Source organism: Callospermophilus lateralis, chromosome 3 (genome assembly GCF_048772815.1).
Source record: "Callospermophilus lateralis isolate mCalLat2 chromosome 3, mCalLat2.hap1, whole genome shotgun sequence".
In the NCBI taxonomy this organism is placed as follows: Eukaryota; Metazoa; Chordata; class Mammalia; order Rodentia; family Sciuridae; genus Callospermophilus; species Callospermophilus lateralis.
In genome coordinates, this window is record NC_135307.1 from 16,966,611 (window position 1) to 16,991,716 (window position 25,106).

At 37.2% G+C, this 25,106-nt stretch overlaps 1 protein-coding gene across 1 annotated transcript in view; it reads left to right on the plus strand.

The window, feature by feature from the left end:
- Positions 1–25,106, plus strand: part of Ptpn21 (protein tyrosine phosphatase non-receptor type 21) — a 77,696-nt gene that overhangs the window by 15,184 nt on the left and 37,406 nt on the right. The window contains exons 3-7 of the mRNA XM_076849777.2: positions 12,099–12,268; positions 19,430–19,527; positions 21,633–21,700; positions 22,417–22,487; positions 24,705–24,792. Coding sequence (XP_076705892.1) covers positions 12,099–12,268; positions 19,430–19,527; positions 21,633–21,700; positions 22,417–22,487; positions 24,705–24,792 — 495 coding nt within the window. The remainder of the gene's footprint in view (positions 1–12,098; positions 12,269–19,429; positions 19,528–21,632; positions 21,701–22,416; positions 22,488–24,704; positions 24,793–25,106) is intronic.

The window sequence follows — 25,106 nt, forward strand, 5'->3', positions numbered from 1 at the left end:
TTCCCTGCTGAGAGATTTTCCAAAGCAATATCTGGTTGCACTACTCTTAGATGAATTTGGGACCTTCCAGATGCAGAATCTACACTCAAGCAAGGAAAAAAAAATGGTAGAATCAGGAATTCTGTTGGAATATTTGCTGTGCCTCTATTGATGAGCTGGATCACTGCAGTTAGCTACAAGCATATAAGTGCATTCACACCTGGTACAGCATCATACCACTGGAGAGTTCCATGCTCCCCTGAGTGAATTATGGACATGGGGATATGACCACTAGGAATTGTTATTCCATTTCAAATTTTTCTTCTACAGGTCATGATGCTTTTTTTGTTTGTTTTTGTTTTTAGTACTGGGTATTGAATTCAGGCAGGGGTACTTTACCTCTGAGCTATATCCCCAGTTCTTTTATTTTTTACTTTTGAAATAGGTCTTATTCAGTTCCTGAGGCTTGCCTTGAGCTTACAGTCTTCCTCAGTTGCTGAGATATAGGTGTACACTACCGTTCCTGGCTCGTGATTCTCTTATTTATTTGCCTTTTTTTAAAATTGAGACTTTTATCATCCTATTTCTTGAATATAGAGTAGTTGGATATAGAATAATATCTGTTTTGCTAATAGTATATACATGTCCATGGCTAGTTCATCCTCTTCTACTTTTAAATATAATAAAAAAAATTTTTGAGGGGGTACCAGTAATTGAACTTGGGCACTCGACCTCTGAGTCACATCCCCAGCTATATTTTGCATTTTATTCAGAAACAGGGTCTCACTGAGTTGCTTAGTGCCTTGCTTTGCTGAGGCTGTCTTTGAACTCGTGATCCTTCTGCCTCAGCCTCCTCAGCTAGATTTACAGGTGTGCACCACCATGCCCAGCATAAAAGTTATTTTTAAATGTAATAAAAATACAATAAAAATTTAATAAAACTATCTTAAATATAATAAAACAATACTATATTGTATTTTAATTTTTAGCTTTTGGGAGGGTACTATGAACTGAATCCAGGGGTGCTCTAACAGTGAGATCTACATTCCTATTTCTTTTTTTATTTTGAGGCAGGGTCTTGCTAAGTTGTTGAGGCTGTCACAAATTGCTGAGGCTGGCCTCGAACTTGCCATCTCCCATGTTGCTGGGATTAAAGATATGTGCCACTGTGCCTGGCTGTTGTATTCTTTTTAAGGTAATGGAGAACAATAAATAATATTCTTTCAGGCAATAGAAATCAACCTTTACTAGGTTCTTTATTAAAAAACATTACAACCCATATTCAGTTAGATTTCTAAAATCCTCTTTCTAATTTCCTTTATCTCCCTATTATCCTTTTCCCCCAGCATCAAAACTGTTTTTATGTTGTACAAAACAACGATAAATTTAATCTGACAAAAGTGATTCTCAGGGCCAGTGTGGTGATGCACGCCTGTAATCCCAGTGACATGAGAGGTTGAGGCAGGAGGATTGAGAGGACAGCCTCAGCAACTTAATAACATCCTGTCTCAAAAAAATAAAAAGGGATGGGGGATGTAGCTCAGTGGTAAAGCACCCCTGGGTTCAGTCCCCATAGTGTTATGTTACAACATCTAGAAATATTGTTCATGTTACTCACTGTCTTTGGTGAGATAAGATAGAGGGAATAATTAAGATTTGAGTTTGATAAAACTTGAAGAGCCAGGGCCAGAGGCTTACTTACGCCTGTAATCCCAGTGGCTCGGGAGGCTGAGACTGAAGCCTCACTAAATTGCTGAAGCTGGCTAGTTCAAAGCCAGCTTCAGCAATTTAGTGAGGCCCTAAGCAACTCAGTGAGACCCTGTATCTAAATAACATACAAAATAGGGCTGGGGGTATGTCCCTGAGTTCAATCCCTGGTACCCCCCAACCCTGCAAAAAAAAAAAAAAAAAAAAAAAAGAAAGAAATTTTTTTCTAGCCAGGTACAGTGATACATGCCTGTAACTCCAGTGATTCAGGAGGGTAAGGCAGGAGGGTTGCAAGTCTGAGGATAGTTTTAGCAATTTAAAATAAATAACAGAAAATGCTAGGGATGTTACCCAGTGGTAAAATACCCCTGGGTTCAATCCCCAATACCCACTCCACCACAAAAAAAAAATGTTTTCCCCCTAGGAATTAACTGAGATATAAACATGGGATGGGCTGAATTAGACTAAGGTTATCTCACCTTTTTCTTTTCTTTTTTTTCTTCAGTGTTGAGGATTAAAACCAGGGCCTTATGTAAGTTAGTGCTTTAGGCACTAACTTAGACACTAACTTACATAACTGCTTTGCCACTGATCTACATTGCTAGTCCTATCTCACATTTAACTGTCTTCTGTATCACAGTGGTAGAGCACTTGCCTAGCATGCGTGCCTAGCATGCGTGCCTAGCATGCGTGCGGCCCTGGGTTCAATCCTCAGCACCACAATAAAAAAAAAAAGTAAATAAAGTTATAAAAAAAGTTAAAAAAAAGAATAGTTATTGTATATCCAGTGCCCTAAAATTTAGGCATTTGTGAATCAAACTAACAGGCAAGCCCAGAGAGACCCAAATTTATGAGATATTTAATTCAGAGAAAATATCTAATTCATTTGTTGGACTGAGAAGAAATGGTCCTCAGCCAGGCACAATGGCTCATGCTTGTAATCCTAGCATTTCTGGAGGCTGAGGCAGGAGGATTACCAGTTTAAGGCCAACCTGGGCAACTTAGCAAGACCCTGTCCCAAAAAACTGTTTTTTTTGAAAGAGCTCTGTTGGGGGTGTAGCTCAGTGGTAAAGCACTCCTGGATTTAGTCCTCAATGCCACTCCCCTGCAAAACAGTGACTGAGGAAAAATAAACAGTTTTTACTAAAGATTCTTTTCAGTTCTCACTTTTGCATAGTGTTAAGTTACAACATCTAGAAACATTGCTCAGTAGTATAGAGTGTGCCTGGGTTCAATCCCAATCTCTAGTACTACCAAAAAAAAAAAAAAAAAAAAAAGATGAAAGAAAGAAAAGAAAAAGAAATTATCCTGTAATAGAGCAAACTGGTTAAGTGAAATGATTGAAGAATGAGAGGGTCTGGTTTATCCTCAGTTTTGTGGGTCATAAACAAAAAAACCTTTTATATGGTAGTACATAGAACATATTTGCCTTTGCCTGTCTTTGGGGAGTAAAATTTTGTCTATGTATATTAAAATTTCCTACTTAATCCTAGTTTACTCTTTAAAAATATGTTGATACTGCTTTAATCTTATAATCAAATGTCTTTCTCTGTAGCACTTCTCAGTATCTTGTGTAACATATATTTTGCTTATTTCTCTTTACCTACAGAAATGTAAGCTTTGAGAGAGTTGGAATTTTGTTGTCTTATTTAGTGCTGCATCTCTAGTACCCAGAATAGTGATTGACACACAGTAGGTGTTGGATCAGTATTTATTGAATGATCAGATGAATCAAAGACATTAGTCCATTTTTCAGTTACACATACCCACACACTTTTTTTTTCTTTTTTCTTTTTGCTGTGTTAGAGACAGAACCCAAGGCTTCATACATGCTGGGCATGTGTTCTATCTTTGAGTCAAACCCCCCAGCCTGAGAAGAATACAGTTTTTAAAGAACTGTCTTTGTCTTACTATATTTCAGAGTCATAGCTTCTCATTGTCCACGACTGAAAGTAGAAAAAGATACGAGCGGTTCATCTGAATAGGTGGTGATTCCATCTCATGCCTTGGGCCTTTCATTAAGTCTCTGAAACTGACTTCATTTATCTCCTTTCCTGATAGCTGAATTCTATAACAAAAATCTGGCCACCTAAGGAATTAATTTCCTTGAACTTTAGTTACTGATAAAATTCAGTATAAGTAGAAGAGCAAAATTACTTTTTTTTTAATATTTATTTTTTAGTTTTCGGTGGACACAGCATCTTTATTTTATTTTTTTATTTTTATGTGGTGCTGAGGATTGAACCCAGTGCTCCGCGCATGCCAGGCGAACGCGCTACCTCTTGAGCCACATCCCCAGCCTAAGATTACTTTTGATTGTTACTTTTTTGAGTTCCATTTATTTTAGTATTATTTATATGTGATAGAGTGTCATGGTGTTATATATTTTCACCTTGGCTATAAAATAGATTGTTCATTATTTGATCAAGGATTGAAGAACATGGAGTAAAATTAAATAGAAAAGGAATAAAAGCCAACTGCTTTGTGACCACTGCTATCTTTCAAAAGCAAGAAGTACAATACTTCATTATTTATGCCAGGCTTGGTGTAGAGGTAAGCTCAGGGCTCAAATTAGGTTAATACTCTTTAACGACCCTTGTTAAATGATCTCTACCTGGGATAGACTTTATCTGGGACTATCTTCTCTCTCTTTACTGATGAAAAGTCTTCTGATTTCACCCTACTCTAAGAAGGGTATCAGGGTAAAATTATATTTGCAATTTTATATGGGATTTTTATCAAACCCAGTACATCAGTGGCTTAAAAAACCCTCCAGTTAATTTGTGTCTCTCTGCTCTGCTTTAAAAATAGTACAGGACTCTTAAAATAGACAAGAAATAATTTTGGAATTAGGAAAAGGTTTACATTCTGTCAGGATTTGGATCTGCTTATGCTGGTGTCTCCTTAAAGAACTGTGATTTGGAGTACTTGCACCTTTTGAACAAGCTCAAATTTGTAAACTACCTTTTCCTCTGAACCAAAAGCTCAATTATCAAATAATTTTGTTCTCAAAGTCAATGTCAGTTCATTTGTACTTAGTCAACCATATTTTCTGAAAAGGAGCCACATACTGTGTAACTTTTGTTTTTATTGTAGTTTAAATGGCAGGCACAATTATCTCTATCACAACTCCGACCCTTTTTATTTTTTATTTTGAGACAGGGTCTTGCTAAATTGTCTTGGGCCTCCATAAGTTCCTGAGGCTGGCCTCAAACTTGAAATCCTCCTGCCTCAGCCTCCTTAGTTGCTGGGATTATAGGCATGCACCACCGTGCCTAGCTAAGCTTTTGAGTCTGGTTTCTTTTGGTTAGCATAATGATTTTTTTGAGCTTCATCTATTTTGTAGCATGTACATCCTTTTTTTTTTTTTTTTTAATGACTGAATATTCCATTTTATGTATATAGCACAGTTAGTTTTTTCATTTGTCTGCCGATGGTCATTTGAGTTGTTTCCTCCTTTGGCTATCAAAAATAGTCCTGCTACAAACATGAGTACATATATATTTGAGAACCTATTTTCAGTATATACCTCTGAGTGAAATTGTTGGATTTTTTGATGATTCAGTGTTTAACTTTTTAAGGATCCACGAAACTTTTCCACAATAGCTGAACCATCTTCCATTAGCAATACTTAAGGTTTTCAATTTCTTCACATCCTCACCAACACTCATGGTCTTTTCTTTTTTTGAAGTATTGGGGATTCAACCCAGGCCCTTGCACATGCTAGACAAACACTCCTTTTCTCATCGGTATTCTAGTGGGTGCAAGGTGGTATATCAGGTTCTGGGTTGCATTCCCTGTGAACAAAGATGTGTATCTTTGCATGTGCTTCTTCACCATTTGTGTGTCTTCTGTCAAGAATAATTGAAATCCTTATTTTAAAATTGGGTTGTCTGTCTTTTGTTTTTAGAATTCTGTATATATTTCAGATACTAGACTCTTATTAGATATATGATTTGCAAGTATTTTCTCCTATTCTACAGTTTTTTCTTACTTTTTTTTTTTTTTTTAATTTCCAGTACTTAGATTAAACCCAGGGGTGCTCTACCACTGAACAACACCCCCAGTCCTTTTTATTTTTAATTTTGAGACATGATCTTGTTAAGTTGCCAAGGCTGGCCTCAAATTTTTAATGCTTCTGCTTCAGCTTCTTGAGTGTTTATTTATTTTTATGTGATGCTGAGGATTGAACCCGGTGCCTCACATGTGCTGGGCGAGCGCTCTGCCACTGAGCCACAACCCTGGCCCTACTTGCTTGATATAGTCTTTCCTGCTCTGGTTTTTAATTTTTAATTTTTAATTTTTATTTTTGACCCCAGGGGTACTTTACCACTGAGCTACATGTCCATCCCTTTTAATTTTTTATTGATTTCTTAAATTTTGAGACAGGGTCTCATTAAGTTGCTTAGGTCCTCACTAATTTGTTGAGGCTGACCTTGAATTTGCAGTCCTCCTGCCTCACCTTCCTGAGTCACTCAGATTACAGGCGCATGATGCCCACCATTGCCTGGCAACACTGTTTTGATTTCTGTAGCTTTGTGGTAAGTTTTGAAATGAAGAAGCATGAGTCTTCTTTGTTCTTGTTTTTCAGTATTGTTTTGATTATTTGGGATCCTTTGCCATTTCTTCTGAACTTGAAGACTGGCTTTTTTTCATTTCTATGAAAAACTCTTCAACTTTGTTGAGTTAATTTTGTTCAGTAGTTTTTTTGGTGGAATTTGGGTGATGTTCTATATAAGACAGAGATTTTCTTTTCAAATATTTATTTATTTTTTTGTTTTTTAGGTGGACACAATATGTTTATCTATCTTTAAGTGGTGCTGAGGATCAAACCCAGTGCCTCATGCATGCCAGGCCAGTGCGCTACCACTTGAGCCACATCCCCAGCCCAAGACAGAGATTTTCTACCTGTGCACCTGTATATGGAGATAATTTTACCTCCTTTTCAGTTTGGGTGCCTTTTATTACTTGCTTAATTGCTCTGGCAACAGTTTCAGTACAGTGTTGAGTAATAGTAATGAACATTGGATCCTTGTCTTGTACCTGACCTTGGGGAAAAGCTTTTGGTCTATCACCATTGAGTATGATGTTAACTCTGGAATTTCATAAATGCCCTTCATAATATCAAGAAATTCTTTTCTGGGCTGGGGTTGTGGCTCAGTGGTAGAGCACTTACCTAGCATGTTTGAGGCCCTGGGTTCAATCCTCAGCACCACATAAAAATAAAATAAAACTATTGTGTCTAACTAAAAAATAAATATTAAAAAAAGAAACTCTTTTCCATTTCTAATTTTCTAGATTTTTATTTTTATCATGAAAGGGTGTTGTGTTTTATGCTTTTTCTGTATTAGTTGAGATGATCATGTGACAAGGTGGGTTTCTGTTAGTAATATGGTATACAGTATTTCACTGGTTGTTTTTTATATGCCTTCCTTGGATGAATTCCACTTGATTATGGTATAGAATCCTATAAATGTACCTATAAATGAATCAGTTTGCCAATATTTGTTGATGATTTTTTTTTTTTTGAGAATTTCAATATTTATTTTTCAGTTTTCGGCGGACACAACATCTTTGTTTGTATGTGGTGCTGAGGATCGAACCTGGGCCGCACGTATGCCAGGAGAGCGCGCTACCGCTTGAGCCATATCCCCAGCCCCTGTTGATGATTTTTGCAATCCATACATATTTATAGTTTTATTTATTAGTAGGTTTCCATTGTCTGCTTTTAGTATTAGGGTAATGCTGGCCAATAGAGTGTGTTAGGAAGTATTCTCTTTTTTGACCCTTATCCCCACCACACCCTGCTTTTTAAGTAATTTTGGAAAGTTAATTACCCAGATTCTCAAAGATTTTTATCTAAGACAAACGAAAGAAAGGACATGTTAGAAAACTATTTGCCTGGTGAGAATTTTTTTTTTTTTTTTTGGTATTGGGATTGAACCCAGGGGTGCTTAACCACTGAGCCACATCCATAACCCCTTTTTATGTTTTATTTTGAGACACAGTCTCACTGGGTTACTTGGGGCCTTGCTAAGTTGCTGAGGCTGGCTTTGAACTTGCAATCCCACAACCCTTTTTGTGTTTTATTTTGAGACAGAGTCTCACTGGGTTACTTGGGGCCTTGCTAAGTTGCTGAGGCTGGCTTTGAACTTGCAATCCTCCTACCTCAGCCTCCCAAGCCATTGGGATTATAGGTATGTGCCACAGTGCCAGGCTGCCTGATGAGAATTTAATCACAGTATTTTACATTCAGACTCTGCCTACTCATCCCCAAAACAAATGATGCCTCAGTCATAAAATCTCATGGAATCAGATATTGCTACTTGATTAAGTATGTATAGAAATCTAAGAAAGTATTGAATTCAAAGACTATAATGTGAGATTTTGTTACCTGTGTATAAACATTTCTAGTAGTGATTTTAAAAATATGGAAGTATTTAACAAGATATGAATTTGATTTTGGCTAACAATGACGTGTGTGTGTGTGTGTGTGTGTGTGTGTGTGTGGTGTGTGAGATGGTAGGAACTGAGCCTAAGGGCCTTGCACGTCCTAGATTAGGAAGCATTCTCCCACTGAGGAACACTTCCAACCCAAATTAACTTTTTTTTTTTGGTATCAGGAATTGAACCCAAGGATGCTTAACTACTGTGCCACATCCCGTGCCCTTTTTATTTTGAGACAGGATCTCAGTAAGTTGCTTAGGGCCTGCTTAAGGCTGGCCTTGAACTTGTGATCTTCTTGCCTCAGCCTCCTCAGTTGTTGAGATTATAGGTGTGTACCACCATGTCTGACATTAACTTCTTTTTGAGATAGAACTTGAACAAAAGGGCAAGTGCCTCAGAAAATACTTTACTATAATATAAAATGGTTGAATGTTCAAATGTCCCAAATCTTAGACTCTCATATTTAAAATCGCTTATCAAGAAATAATTGGCTAACCCCACCATTCTTTTTAATTGCACAATTAAAGTCATTGCTACTTCTTTCTAAAATGTAAAGTTTGTGAAGAACTAATGATGCTATTTCACAAATTACACAATAAATGTATAGTGTTTTAATCCTCTTAAAATGTTTTTTTATTTGAACCAAGACCAACTGTATTAAAAGGAAAAAATACTTATACAAAATATGTTTAAGATCTTTTTTAAAAATATCTTTATTTTATTTATTTATTTTTACGTGGTGCTGAGGATCAAACCTAGCATTTCGCACATGCTAGGCGAGTGCTCTACTGCTGAGCCACAGACCCCTGTTGAAGACCTTTTAATTTTGAATAAAAGTAATGACATTCTATTATGACCAAAGCAGTTTTTTTTTTTTTCCTAGAGTGAGTACTGGGGATTGAACTCTGGGGCACTTGACTACTGAGCCACATCCCCAGCCCTATTTAGTGTTTTATTTAGAGACACAGAGTCTCACTAAGTTGCTTAGCACCTCGCTTTCACTGAAGCTAGCTTTGAACTCGCAGTCCTCCTGCCTCAGCCTCCTGAGTCACTTTGATTATAGGCGCACAGCATCGCGCTGAGCCCAAACAATTTTTGATCCTGTGGGATTCTTATCCTGGGCCTATTGTCAAGGCTTTTGTGTTTATGGAAAAAAAATAAATGTTTGTGGAATTAAGTGCATAACAGTGTTATGCATTATTGACCTATCGTGGTAAGTTCAGTCCAAAACTTAAGTGCTAAGATGGAACACAAAATATATGGTGAGGCATGGTGGTGAAAACCTATAATCCCAGCTACTTGGAAGGCTGAGGCAGGGGGATTCCCAAGTTCCAAGCCAGCCTCAGCAATTTAGTGAGACCCTAAGCAATTTAGGGAGACCTTGTCTTAGAATAAAACAAAAAAAGGCAGGGAATGTGGCCCAGTTAAGCACCTGTGGGTTCAATCGCTAGTACTAAAAAAACCAATCAAATAAAACCCCATACAATATATAAGTACAGTTAGGAAAGTTTGGGAGGGAGGAGTCGATTGATTTTGTAGGTATTTGGCCAAATGAGTGAAACTAAATAATCTCTTAAAAATACACTAGTTTTCTATAGCAAAATGTATTCATGTATTTTTTGCCACCCAGTCTTCATGATGGAGTTCTGAGAGAGGTATCACCTTGTTTTACATATGAAAACTGAATCGGACTGATGGACTTTTCCAGTTCATAGCTAGCCAGTGCCTACTGGAAATTAAACCCAGAACTTTGAACTTTTGAGCACCAAGCCTTTTCCCAGGAGCACATTTTTCTCATAGAAGGAACAGTAGTTGTTTCTATTAATGTGGTACATATTCTATCCGTATAAATAACATGTGATCATTTATAATCATAATCACAACCTTGGAAAATAATTGGTAGGACTTGTACTTTTGGTTATGGTAATGTGATTTCCGTGCAGCTTTTCGAGCATAGGGTGTCATTTGTATGAGTTTCTCCTGCATAATGCTGAAGACGGTGATGTACAGTGCAGTGCTTTTCAAACTAATTGTGCAAGAATTACCTGGGAGGGCTGGGGATGTGGCTCAAACAGTAGCGCACTTGCCTGGCATGCGTAGGGCCCGGGTTCAATCCTCAGCACCACATACAAACAAAGATGTTATGTCCGCCAAAAACTAAAAAATAAATATTAAAATTCTCTCTCTAAAAAAAAAAAAAAAAGAATTATCTGGGAATTTAGTAGCTTTTTGGTGGTTGAGGGAAAATACTTGGAGATAACACTGGCTTTGGAGTTTAACAGATTGAAGTTTCCACCTGAAAGTTATGGCAGTGATTTGATTTACACTATCTCTACAGTTCATGGAAGAAAACCTGGTGCATTGTAATGTTCAAAATATTCTATTCATATGTGATGCCTGAGGTGGCAACCAAGAAGCAAGAGAATATTCGTTTTTTTATAATTAAACCAAATTTACTATTTTCCTGCAGTATTCTAGGAGTGTGTTTGTATAAAGGGACAATGTTCATATTCCTCTTTCTTGTAGAATTTATTTGATAGACTAATAGAAAAGATGATTCCTTTGTAGGAAATTTTAAGAAAAAATAAATATTAAGGGTATGTTTGTATCTTTCCCCCAACAAATTAAAAAAATCTTTTTTTTTTTTTTTTTTGTACCAGGGATTGCACCCCGAGGCACTTAACCCTGAGCCACATCCTTTTTATTTTTTATTTTGAGACAGGGTCTCACTAAATTGCTGAGGCTGGCTTTGAACTTGGTATCTTCCTGCCTAAGCCCCACGGGCCACTGGGATTACAGGCGTGTGCAAAAGTTCGTTTTTTTTATTTGAATGAGGATTACAGATCAGAGAAATAACCTGAGTATTATTTCTAGGTTTTCTTGTTGCTCCAGAGCTGTACTATCTAGTATGATAGCAGCTATTTAACTCAAGCAAAGTAAAATTAAATAACACTAAAAATATAGTTTCTCAGAGGTCTAACCATGTTTGAAGTACTAAGTAGCCACTTGTGGGTATTGGCTGCTTTATTGGACAGTGTAGGTACGGTACATGTCCACCTTTGCACAAAGATCTAGTTGACAGTCTTGCTCTGGAGTCTTAAACAGTGAAGGTGTGATTTTTTCCCAATGGCTTTGATCTGTAAATTGATTTTGAGGTAAGCACTAGCAGTGGTCTGAGGCTGCCATTCAACTCTTAAGTGTCTTAGTATGCTTTCAGGTTGATCAGGCCCAGGGCTATGATTTAACTTGACAGTTTCATTACACAATCACTGAAATCTAAATGCTAATACTTGTTATTTTATTGTGTTAGGTACAGCTTTTCCTATGTGTGTGTTTATGTGTGATAGAATTCACTTTCATATTTTGCTCATTAATTCAGATTTTGTTTTCCACATTAAACTGTAATTTAAAGCATTACAGTTCCTTTTAATTCCTATCTAGGGGCAGTTGCAGCTTTTCTATATTGCTGGAATTTCAATTTACATAATTTGTTTACAGAAGCCAAATTTGTGACTAGTGAAAAGTTGGGTTAGCCCTATTTTGTCAGTGTTCTCCTGGGTAGAAGCCCAGTTATACTTCTTTTAAAATATAAATTATGATAAATTTGATAGTTTGGTAATCAAAACACTAAGCATAATGTTTTTTAGTAATTTTTGTCGTCCTTAAAGCCTTTTGTGACATGACATAGGACCCTCGCATGCTGATGCATAGCCATAAATGTGTTTCCTTTTTTCAGAGTTGAAGAAACGGTCTGCAATTGACTCTTGCCACCAATTCCTGAATACAAGTATCTAGAGATAGGTCTTTTGTTTTTGTCCCATCAGGTCTTGCTGTTGTCCCTTTCTGAGGAGAGAGGCAATAGGAGACTGCTGTCACTTGGTCCCAGGTCATAGACTGGTACAGGTGAAGTCATTGGAATCCTTTTGTGCGTTACTGCCTCCTTCAGTGACCTTCTGTCTTTCCAGGTCACTTACTTCAGCCTCTGGTACTACAACAAGCAAAATCAGCGCCGATGGGTAGATTTGGAAAAGCCTTTGAAGAAGCAACTGGATAAATATGCATTGGAACCTACTGTCTATTTTGGAGTGGTGTTTTATGTGCCTTCAGTTTTACAGCTACAGCAGGAGATTACCAGGTAAGAAATTGCATGCTGCCTATTTTTGGAAAATAGTCTCATGAGATTAGAAAAGTGAAACTATGATTGAGGGCAGGAGATAAGAGTCTGAAACTTTACCCTCCCACCATATTATAAGGAGGCTCTGGTATGCGGAATGCCAGTGTTTTACTGCATGTGGGGTGAGTTATGGGTTCACCAGGCACAAAGGGATGATTAAAGGGAGAAATGATGTTTTCACCCTGCCTGTGAACTCTTCTTATAGTGACGTCACCTTCAGTGTTTTTGTTGTTTTTTTCTGATCTCTTGTAACAAGGAAATGAGAGGTTTTTAAAAACGTAGTTATAAAAACTTGTGTTCATTCCCCAAAGAAATCTGTCAAAAGGTTCTTGAAGTACTCCAACTCCAGAAGCCAGGTACTGCAGACAAGTGGGAGAAAGAATTGTAGGGTGGGGGCGAGACAGAAGGGAGAGGGTCAGACAGGTGGCTAATAGGTACCCTTGCACCAGACAAAAGCAGAAAGGAAAGATGGTGTTAAGCATGACAGAGGCACTGAATGTCCTTAAGATTTTATTTTCTCCTTGAAGAAAATCAAAACAAACTGTGACCTGGGGATATAGCTCAGTGTTAGAGTGCTTGCCTAGCTTGAGTAAGGCCAGGGTTCAATCTGGGGAAAAAATTGAATTCTTGAGCTTTCCTGAGTTCTCTGAAAGCCACCACTTTTTTATCATTTTAATCCTGTTAACATTACTCAGGAGCCACACTGGACTACTGCTTGTGCCCTGAACATGCTGCACACCCTTTCATCTTTGTGTCCAAGGTCTGTCTCATATTTATGTACTGGAATCTTGTTTATCTTCCAAATTGTAGTTCAGAAGCCACCTCCTCCATGAAGCTGGAATGACCTTTGCCTTCTCCAGACTGTCCTGGAGTTTGCTTGTAACTGGGTGAAGATGACAGTTGTCATAGTCTCTCATTGTGGTTATTTGTGTACATATCTTTTTCCTAGGTTTTAAGTCCATATTTTCTTTAGCTTTACCTTTCTTATGAAAGCTAACAGTACTCTGGAGAAAGTAAGAACCTGATTATGGCTTGTGAAGAGACAAATGGAGCCAGGAGGAAAAGCATGAACTGATCATCTTAACTCATTTAAACCTTTTTTGAAGATACACTATGATCCAAGAGCTAGGTTGGATAATGTGGGAGATGAAGATACATGTGAAACACGTCATCCAACTGGCAGTTCATGTAAATAAGCAATTAGAGTAGCCGATGATAAATGCTTTCATTAAAGTTCTGGATCCATAGGGGCAGGCATGCAGATCCTGAACAGGGAAGGTAAAGAAGCTGACTTTTGATAGACTTTAGAAGAAATTTTCTGGTTAGCGGGAATAACCTGGTCAAAGCAGAGGAGTTGGGGTTGGGGTTGTGGCTCAGCTGTAGAGCGCTCGCCTAGCACGTGCAAGGCACTGGTTTGATCCTCAGCACCACATAAAAATAAAATAAAGGTATTGTGTCCAATAACAACTAAAAAACAAAGCAAAACAAAAAAACAACAACGGCGGGTGGTGAAACTTTCACATATTACCTGGAGAGGAGAGAGAAGGTTTGAAAAATAGGCATGTACTAGTCAAAAAAGCATGTTACAGTGAGGAAATCTTGTTCAAATTTTAATGGAATGCAATGACCAAATGTGTATTTTTACAAAATTCACCTATAATGTAATGTAGAAGTGGCAAGACCTCAAAAATTATAGGCAATAGGGGACTAGTTAGGAATGTCTGTGCTATAATCTGGGACTTAGTCTAGAACATAGACTTAAACAAAGGCATTTGCCATAATGAGGGTAGAAAGGGAATGGGCCTGTTAGATTCTATCAGTAGGATTGCTCATTATCAGTAGGATTGCTCATTGTTTTAGATGTAGGAAAACTTAGGGAAGTTCTATCAGTAAGAATTAAATATTGCCATAAATTGGGGTGCAGAAGCACACACCTATAATTCCAGCTACTTGGGAGGCTGAGGCAGGAGGATCACAAGTTTGAGGCCCACCTCAGCAACATAGCGAGACCTGAAGCAACTTAGTGAGATCCTTTCACAAAAAGGGCTGGGGATGTGGCTCAGTGGTTAAGCACCCCTGGATTTAAACCCCACTTACTCCTCTCAGCCCCCCAAAATATGGCTGGGGATGTAACTCAGTGGTAGATTACTTGCCTAGAATGGTCTGAGGCCCTGGGTTCAATCCCTAGTATCACAAAAAGAAAAAATAGAAAAAGAGTTAAGTGTGGCCATAACAAACAAAAGCCAAGTTATTCTTGAAAAGAGGTTCCGAGGTCAGCCATGCAGAGCTGTCAGCATCTCCACAAAGTCATAGACCCTTGCTCTTTCTCACTGTTCCACTGTCCTCAGCATCTTCTTTCCCTCTACTTGATTACATCCTGGAGAAGTTCCAACATCTGTAGAGTTACAAGGTAGAGCAGTGGGGAAGGAGAAGGAGAAAGGGCCTAGAGGCGCAGAGACTGTCATAGATGATTCGTATCTTTTTTTTTTTTTTTAATTTATTTTATTTTATTTTTTAATTTATTTTATTTTTTAATTTTTTTAATTGGTTCAAAACATTACATAGCTCTTGACATATCATATTTCATACTTTAGATTCAAGTGGGTTATGAACTCCCATTTTTACCCCGTATACAGATTGCAGAATGACATCGGTTACACAACCACATTTTTACACAATGCCATATTAATAACTGTTGTATTCTGCTACCTTTCCTATCCTCTACTATCCCCCCTCCCCTCCCCTCCCATCTTCTCTCCCTATCCCATCTGCTGTAATTTAATTCTCTGCCTTGTTTTTTTTTTCCCTTTCCCTTCACAACCTCTTATATGTAATTTTGTATAACAATGAGGGTCTCCTTCCATTTCCATGTAATTTCCCTTTTCTCTCCCTTTCCCTCCCACCTCATGTCTCTGTTCAGTGTTAATCTTTTCCTCCTGCTCTTCCTCCCTGCTCTGTTCTTAGTTGCTCTCATTATATCAAAGAAGACATTTGGCCATTTTTTTTTTAAATACATGACAGAAGTGGAATGCATTACAATTCTTATTACATATATAGAGCACAGTTTTTCGTAACTTTGTTTATAAGGTATGTTCACGCCAATTTATGCCTTTGTACATGTACTTTGTTTTTTTGCATTACAATTCTTAAATACATATATACCACAATTTTTCATATCTACAGCAAGGATGGTGGAATGTACATTATACAAAGTACATGTTTGAAGACTTGCATTGGGTGTCAGTATACTTTGTGTACAAACAGAAATGATTCGTATCTTATGGTGATGGTTTCATGAGTATGTTCATATGTCAGAAAATGTAAAGTTTACTTTAAATTTAAGCAGTTTATTGTATGCTAATTACACCTCAAGATATTAAACAATTCCATTTAAAGATACTTGAAGAAAAAAAGGGGAGGATGAAAATCTTAACATATCTACAGAAAATGAAGGCTGATTCAGGAAAGTGGGGCCACAAAGGAGCATAAAATTGCCATCTGATATTACAAAATGAACAAAAGAAAATTTAGAAGATAACAATGATATGAAAGAACCAGTTAAATCTGAATTGTAACGATTTGAGAAAAATACAACAGGTAAACAGGAAAATGGAGCAAAGTATAGTAAGAAAACTTTTTTTTTTAGTTTTTGGCAGACACATCTTTATTTTATTTGTATGTGGTGCTGAGGATCGAACCCAGCGCCGCGCATGCCAGGCAAGTGCACTACTGCTTGAGCCACATCCCCAGCCCAAGAAAACTTTTTTTGAAAAAAAAAAAAAAAAATTACAGTATGTACCTTGAGACTGTTAACCCAGAGTATTCAGTACCAAGACATTCTGCAAAATCAGTGGAAATTGAATGTGCAGAAACTTTTGTTTTTTATAAAATTAATGAGGTAGTATCAGATGTTTAGAAGAATACTTAATGACAATAGATAAAAGTGACATTTAGCTGGGTGTGGTGGTGCATGCCTATAATCTTAGCAACTCTGAAGGCTGAGGCAGGAGAATCACAAGTTCACAGTCAGCCTCAGCAACTTAGCAAAGGCCCTTAGCAACTTGGTGAAAGTAACATTTAACAATACTCAAGGAAAGAAAATATGAGGCAGTGATTATATATCCAACAAACATGTTTTAGTCCACTCAAGCTGCCATAAAAAAAAACAAACAGCGTGACTTAAACACCAGAAGTGTATTTTCCAGTCTGGAGGTTTGGGTGTAGTTGGGTTCTGATGAGAGCTTGCATCCTAGCTTGCAGAACTCACCGAAGGTTCTCACATGGCAGAAGGAGCAAATTCTTGTGTTCTGATTTCATCATGAGGGGGCCTACCCTCACACTTCATCTAAACTTAATTATCTACCAAAGACCTCATCTCCAAATGTCATCACATGGTGGGTTAGTCCTTAAACATGGTGGTGATTAGGGGGAACCGTCTATAGCAGACAGTTGAGAACAGGCAGGAATTTGGGAGTATTGTTTCTGTGTGCTTTCTCTAAAGAAAGTATTGTAGAACCCAGTTTCAGAAAACTAATTAATGAATAAACAAGCTCGAATATAAAGACTGGTGCACTGGGCCATGAAAAGACTTCGAAGCAATAACAAATATATACCATAAACATCCTGGTACAAGATTTTGGACTTTAATACCATTTTCCATGATAGAAATTGGAATTATAAGGGGAGATGGTGAAATCCCTGTGTAGGTAACCCTGAGACCAAGGGAAGTCAAGACCATTGATGTAAAAAGACTCAGGAACTTACTTGAAGGAACTTTTTATTTAGGAAAGATAGGAAATTTTGGACATCATAAAGAATATTGAGTCCATAGATTGAAATACATTTGATACACTTAAAAATTTATGAATTCATAAAAACAACCTCATTGGTCACTGTATTAGTCCTTTTTCTGCTACTTTCCACAGCCTGGGTATGTTTTAACAAAGAGTTCGGAGCATTCTTGTTTGCAAGCGTGACAATTTTTCCTGGTATATCATCTAAATTTTCAAGGGAGAGTTTATGTAAAAGACATTGAACAGCAATGAACAATTTAGAGCATATGCGAAAAATCAGTTCTTATAAATAGCAATATATGAATAACATTAAGGTTAAGAAAATTTCTGTAGAAGACTGAATCCTAGTATTTTAAAGTGGAATCTGTGGACAATATGTCCAATAGATAGACTTTCCTAAATACAGTCTCACTCATATGGGCTTTTGAAATCAGCTGTTTTATACAAAGATTCAAGTTTTCCTCTCTGAAAGGATCCCAGAGCTACCTATATTATATTTGCTGATTGAGGGAAATCGGTGAGTTCTACCCCTAGCAGGTAGAAGTGGGAAAGTTGGATCTAAAGTCTTCCTATTTGAATTGAAGGTGTTTTGATTAAGTTCTTTTGTAACAAAGAACAGAAACTTTAGGGACTGGGGCTCAGTGGCAGAGCACTTGCCTAGCATGCGCAGGGCCCTGGGTTCAATCCTCAGCACCATATAAAAATAAATGAATGGAATAAAGGTATTAAAGAAATAAAACATTACAAACTCTTAAAAAAAAAGAACAAAGAACAGAAACTTTAAACCTTCCTAAAATAAAAAAAGATGATATAAGACTGCACATGAAGCAATTAAAGGGGTGGGCTCTCTGGGGACTTCCAGCAGGAATTGCACCTCGACTGTGCTTCACAGCCAGCCAACCTGGGGAGATTCTGGATTAGGGTGCTCTAAGGACTACACTGGTAAAGTTGGTGGATCATCACTCAACATTGTATCTCTGGTGTCTTGAACACATAGTAGGCCTAGTAATTACTTGTTCACTGAACAAATAAAAGTAGTACATCTTTACTCTAGAGTTTTATTGGAATGGAGAAGTGGTAGAGAATCAAGTATTGTTCCTGACTTAAAGTGCACAACTTAAAGTGAGACTCTTGGAGTCTCAGCTATGTTCCTTTTCTTGTGTTCAGACCTTTATATATATTTTTTGAATATATCATCTATGTGAAGAGGCAATGGTACTATTTTACCGGTAATAAAATTTAAGTCTAAAAGCTAGGCACATGCCTGTAATTCCAGTGACTCAGGAGACTGAGGCAGGAGAATTGAAAATTTGAGGGCAGCTTCAGCAACTTTGTGAGTCACTATCTCAAAAAATAAAAAGGGCTGGGAATGTAACTAAGTGTTAGAGCACCCCTGGGTTCAAGCCCCAGTACCAAAATATATAAGTAAATAAAATTTAAATCGACAGATTATGACCTGCCCAAATTCTTGCAGAATCCTTAATTAGAGAGCTGGAATTTAACCTAGGTCTGCCTGACTCTAAAGCTTGTGCTGGTAACTGGTGCTCTATATCTTAAAAGTCACACATTACAGAATATTAAAGTATTTCAGTAGATATTCTGGGTTTTCATAAAAAAATTAATATCAGAAGTTAGTTTTCTCAGTCTTTACTTTCTAGGCTTGAGGAACTTCTGCCAAACGGACTGAATCCTTATATTTTCGAGTTACTGTAAGTTTTTAAAGACCTGCCATTTTGCTGGGCATGGTGGTACACATCTATAATTCCAATGGCTTGGGCCAAGGCAAGAAGATCTTGAGTCTCAGCATTTTAGCAAGGCCCTAAGCAACTTAGCCAGACTCTGGGGATACGGCTTAGTGGTCAAGTACCCCTGGATTCAATCCCTGGTACCAAAAAAAGACCTGCAATTGATTAATAAATTGTAGGGGTTGTGGGTCAGTGATGGTGTGCTTGCCTTGCAAGTGTGAGACACTGGGTTCATTCCAAGAGTGCCACATAAAATATAAATAAATAAAATAAAGGTATTGTGTCCATCTACAACAGCAACAACAACAAACGAACAAATTGTAAGGGACTATCTTACAAGGCATAAGAAAATGACCTGTTGTTTTATAAATACTTTAGCTTTGAAGTAACTATAGTTAGGGATAAATAACTCATTAAATTAGTTTGTATATGTGTGTAAATATGGTCAAGGACGTTGTTATTCTTTAAAACCATCTGGGGTTAAGGTTTTATTTGACTGATTTATGCTCCTCCACCAAATTATGGAAAAAGCATTGATTGAAGATAAATTGATATTCACTTTATAAAAATTGACATTTTCATAGGTATCAGTATTACTTGCAGCTGAAGAAAGATATCTTGGAGGGAAACATTCCTTGTACGTTGGAACAAGCGATTCAGCTAGCAGGTTTAGCCGTTCAAGGTAAATAATGCATATGAAATGATTAAACTAATAATAATGTGGTAGTTCCCCTCAGATTAAAATGTGTTATAACAAAATAGCAAGGGATTCTGAAAGTAATTTGACTTTCTGTATACGTCTTTTATTTTATTTTTATTTATATATTTATTTTTATTAGTTACACATGACAGTACAATGATCTTGACATATCATACATTTGAATGTATGTGTCTTTTATAGTGCTTGTATGTTAACTATAAATACTAATATGCTATTCTCTAAGGGCTTCTTTATAGAAAGAAATTAATTTGAATTACTTCAATAAAATAAGAGACTTCTGGAAAGTTAACCAAGTTATATGTCAAGAAAGCAAAAAAGTTTAATAAATTGAGACATATATGTGTTTAGAGCATTTAATATGCTATGTATCAATCTAGCTCTAGCACTTGATTGGCTACTAGCTAGCAGTTTAGGAAGGAAATCTATCATGCAATGGGTTGATGAGATTATAGTCACTTCTACTTTAAGTATATTCAATTGTTTGCTTTCTTAAGTAATTGACCAAATTATGGAGCATCATCAGCCACAATAGAAATGATTTTCACAAGCATTTTTTAATGTTTTCATTTTCCACATATTTAATATATGTGCATTTACATGTATGTATATACTATGGCAAGATTTCTGATAGGGTGTTATTTCAAATGATAACTGTCATTTTACCTTGGAGAACTGAAAATTAAAAGAATCAGTAGTAAAATTCCTCCAGATATTACTAGACATGGAGACCTGTCATCTTTAGACAGACACTTGCTAGATACACATGGAGCCATGTTCCTTTTCAAACTACTTTGAATTTAAGTATCATCTTGACTTTAAGAGTTACTTTTGGAAGCCCCGTGCAGGGGTGCATTCCTGTAATCCTAGCAGCTTGAGAGGCTGAGGCAGGGGGATCGCAAGTTCAAAGCCAGTCTCAGCAACTTAGTGAGTCTCTAAGCAACTTGGTGAGACCCTATGTCAAAATTAAAGACAACTCTGCCCCACCTCCACCAAAAAAACCCAAAAAACAAAAGAAAACAAAAAAAAAAACTAAACACTGGGAATGTGTCTCAGAGGCTAAGAGTCCCTGGGTTCAATCCCTTATACTTAAAAAATTAAAATTATATTTGGGCTGCGGATGTAACTGTTAGAAGAGCTTGCCTAGCATGCATGAGGCCTTGGTTTTTATCTTTAGCACCACAAAAAATAAAAATTAAATTAAAATAAAAATAACTTACTTTTTCATAAAGCTTTTGCTGAACTCTCAGTTTTTGTTTTTGTTTTTTTGGGTGTGTGGGGACATGTACCAGGGATTGAAACCCAGGCATGCTTTACCACTGAGCCACACATCCAGCCCTTTTTTTATATTTTATTTAGAGACAGAGTCTTATTGAGTTGCTTAGGGCCTTGCTGAGTTGCTGAGGCTGGCTTTGAATTCACCATCCTCCTGCCTTAACCTCCTGAGCTGCTGGAGTTATAGGAGGTGTGCCACTGTGCCTGGCTCTCTGTTATTTATTTATTATTTTTTAGTTATATATAGATGGATGCAATATTTTTATTTTGTTTATTTTTATGTGGTGCTGAGGATCGAACTCAGTGTCTCACATGTGCGAGGTAAGCACTCTTCCACTGAGCCACAACTCTGGCCCTGGCTCTCAGTTTTTTTAATGATTTAAAATTTTAAAACAAATACATGTTGCTATAACATATAGATGATTAGGTGATCTAATTCCATTCTCCAGTTTGGTTTCTTCCTGACACTTTTCTGTGCAGAGGAAAGCATATGCCATTACAGGGAAGGTCTTGTTTGGTTTTTAATTATGAAAATCAGAGCATATTATATGTAGTTTCTAACTTTTTTCCTTAATGCACAGGCATTTTCCAAGTCAAGACACTGAATCCATCTAATGAATATTTTAAAAAGATACTGTAAAAACACACTCTTATTATATAGCTATCAGACAAATACGACTTCTGAATCATAATTACACCATTTATTTGTATACTGCATGTTGTATTTTCTTGTGTATGTTTTGCTATACAAATTAAATTTATCAACATGTGAATTTTTTGTCATTTTTTTATAGCTGATTTTGGTGATTTTGATCAGTATGAGTCCCAGGACTTTCTTCAAAAATTTGCCTTGTTTCCTGTGGTAAGACTTCTTTTGGCCCTGGGCCTTTATATTAACAGTTTATTCTATACCCTTAATAATCCCTGAAATCAAGTCCTTTAGGTAGACTTATGAGGCAGGAGTAGCATCAAAAATCAGCATCTTTCAAGGTGTCATTCCTTTTCCTATTGGAGTCTTCTTGGTCCTTGTACACTCACAGAAACGTAAAGGGCTCTAGTCAGTGCACTGTGCCCAGAAAAAATGTGTTTTGTATTTGGATGTGAGTCTAAGGAGTTTTGTTTTCAGTTTCTGAGAACCATGCAGAAGTTTTGCTTCTCACTGAAGACTTGAAACCTTATAAAGGTAATGTTGAAATGTCACTTCTAATGGAAGTGACATGAAAACTATTATTGGAACAATTAAGAGAGGTGGTGTGTCCTTCTTCTGAGTGTCTGCACAGCCAACCACAGGATGTACAAGAAGTTTTTGCACTGGACTCAGGACTGGCTGCCTGATGTTACCTTGCTGAAATAATTCAGCTAAAACTTTCTCTGGTCTGAACTGAGAAGGCAGGGCAAGTTTTTTTGGCTCTTGAGCAGAAGCCATTTAATTCCTTAGAAAGATTATGATTATATACATAGCACAGCTCTCAAATATTAATACTAGTCACAGTTTGCCTGAAGTGAAAAGAGTCAATGATGGTAGCAATGATTTTTCCGAAGAAATTTACATATTCAACAGCTGTGTGTTTTCTTCAGGGATGGTTACAAGATGAAAAAGTATTGGAAGAAGCAACCCAAAAAGTGGCCTTACTACATCAAAAATACAGGTAAAACTAATAAATAAGACAGGAAATTGTGTGGAATTAATGCCTGTTTAAATTTGAAAATTTGCATTGATACATTCAATTTGGAACTTTTCCTGCTATTGGTGCTATTATAAGTAACCAACTTTTACATAGCAATATATGTGCCAGGTGCTTTCCCATTTGAATTTATTATTTATTATTCATGCTTTAAACCATTGAGGAAACTGAGATAGATGAAAAAAGCCAGTCATTTGAAGGGAACCAATTTGTCAGCCCATACATTAGAAAAGGTTGGTAACCTAAGCCTGTATATGTCAGTGTTATATGTTTGTTTCCTTTTTGATTCAACAAGTAAGAAGTTATTTGCCTTGGTAGTAGTATTTTGGGAGTAGTATTTCAACTTTTCTCCTGCAGATTTTCTCCTGCAGTATTTTTGTCCTCTGGGAGCCCCCATGAGTGCCCTGGGGCTTATTGTCTGACTATGCCTCTTTGTACCTCTGTGCTAGTGGATACTGAATTTCTTGGATGGTGAATCTCTATGTTGCCTATATGGAAAACCCACTTCTAGAGAATGCTGGCTCTTATTTTAAGGCAAATACCACATACTTCCTGGTACTTTATTTATTTATTTTTTTATTGGTTGTTCAAAATATTACAAAGCTCTTGACATCTCATATTACATATATTAGATTCAAGTGGATTATGAACTCCCATTTTTACCCCCAATACAGATTGCAGAATCACATCGGTTACACATCCACATTTCTACATAATGCCCTATTAGTAACTGTTGTATTCTGCTACCTTTCCTATCCTCTACTATCCTCCCTCCCCTCCCCTCCCCCTTCCTGGTACTTTATATTCAATAAATTCTTTGCTATCTATGTCTCAAAATGAGCTAGGACTCCACATATGGTAGAGTTCTGCTTATAACTTATTGTTTATTCCTTTCCAAATAAAGTAACATTTTACCTCTACTCTCTCTACTTCTATCTCTCACAAAAGATTAGTCTTCCTATAATAACACTGCCCTCCTATCTCTCCACTCCCTCCCAGTGCTCATGGTACTTCCTTGCTCTCATAAGTTGGCTAAATCCTGCACTTTTTCAACTCTACCTTCTAATGTTCAAACCAACCATTTCTTTCCTTGCATAATTGATCCCTCAGGCACACATTGCCCTGCCTTTTGTCACTTTAATTTACTCACTTGTGCATTTTCTTACAAGACAGTGTTTAGGAGCTCATTAGTATTCTTATTCTGTATGAGGCACAGTATTGGATGTTGTGGCTGAAAGATAAATAGAATAATTTCCTGTCTCCCAATAGTGCATTCCCAGCCTGACAATTTAAGGGATGGGCAGGAAAACCCATTGTAATGATAATTATAGTAAAACAGTAATTATAGTCATATAATAAAATAATGGGTGCAGTGGGAGGGTTGTGGGCAGAATGTATTGTGACTGCACAGGGCAAGGGTGGGCAGTGGGGAGTTCCAGAAGGTGACAGACAGGGAGTGATACATGCACTGAGGAGTGAAAGATATTAGGGGTTGGTCGCGTTCCCTTGTGGGTGACAGATATACCAGAAAGGGGGATTAACATGTATAGAAGTCCATAGATATGATGGAACGTGGTGCATTCAAAGAAATGCAGAATTGGAATGGCTGCAGTGTGTGGTGTATGGGGGAGCAGTAGATGAACCTGGAGAGGAAAGTCTGTATGCATTTGAGCCTCCTCCTTCCCACACTGCTTGCCATCCTCATAGTGCCCCAGTCATCTGAGCAGAAAGAGATTTCCACCTACTTCCTCATGCCCTTCTTCCTTCCATTTATCATTTGGCAGTTGTAAAGTACATGATTCTTAGTAATGTACTAACTGCCAAATGATAAATGATTCTTAGTAATGCCTGACAATTTTTGGAATTAAGCACTTACTTGTTGGTTTAGGAAAAAAAAATAGCTTTCACTTGAAAATGTTTTAGGGGCTGTTTCATTTCTTGCCTTCCTACAATGTAAGGAATAGGATCTTGTGTAACTCACTCTCAGCGTTTAGCGTAGTGCTTTGCAGGCACCAATTTTTGGTAAATATTGAAAAAGAGCTATGTAACCAATTACAGATGCTTAAAAGCTTGAAATATTTATAATGTCCTATACCAAATTGATGTGTAATTTTTAAGAATAGTGTTATTTAACTTTTTAAAATTTTGTGAACAATCTTACTAACATCTTTTGGGTTGCAGAGGACTCACGGCTCCTGATGCTGAAATGCTGTACATGCAAGAGGTAGAGAGAATGGATGGCTATGGAGAAGAGAGCTACCCTGCCAAGGTCAGTGTGGCATTACGTCTGGGGCTCTCTAAAGTTAGGCTTAGCAATATGAGAAAACAGTGAAGAAGCTTGAGGATGCCCCGATGTACCAAAGGTTGGAAAGTTTAAAAGCTAAGGCCCTTGTGAACAAAATTTTGTGAGAAAACAATCCCATTTTGCAGCTTGTACTTTGAGCTTTTTAAGTTTTAAGAAACTTAGAGTTTCCTAGCCACACAGGATGGCACACACCTGAAATCCCTGCAGCTCAGGAGGCTGAGGCAGAAGGATCATGAGTTCAAAGCCACCCTCAGGAACCAGTGAGGTGCTAAGCAACT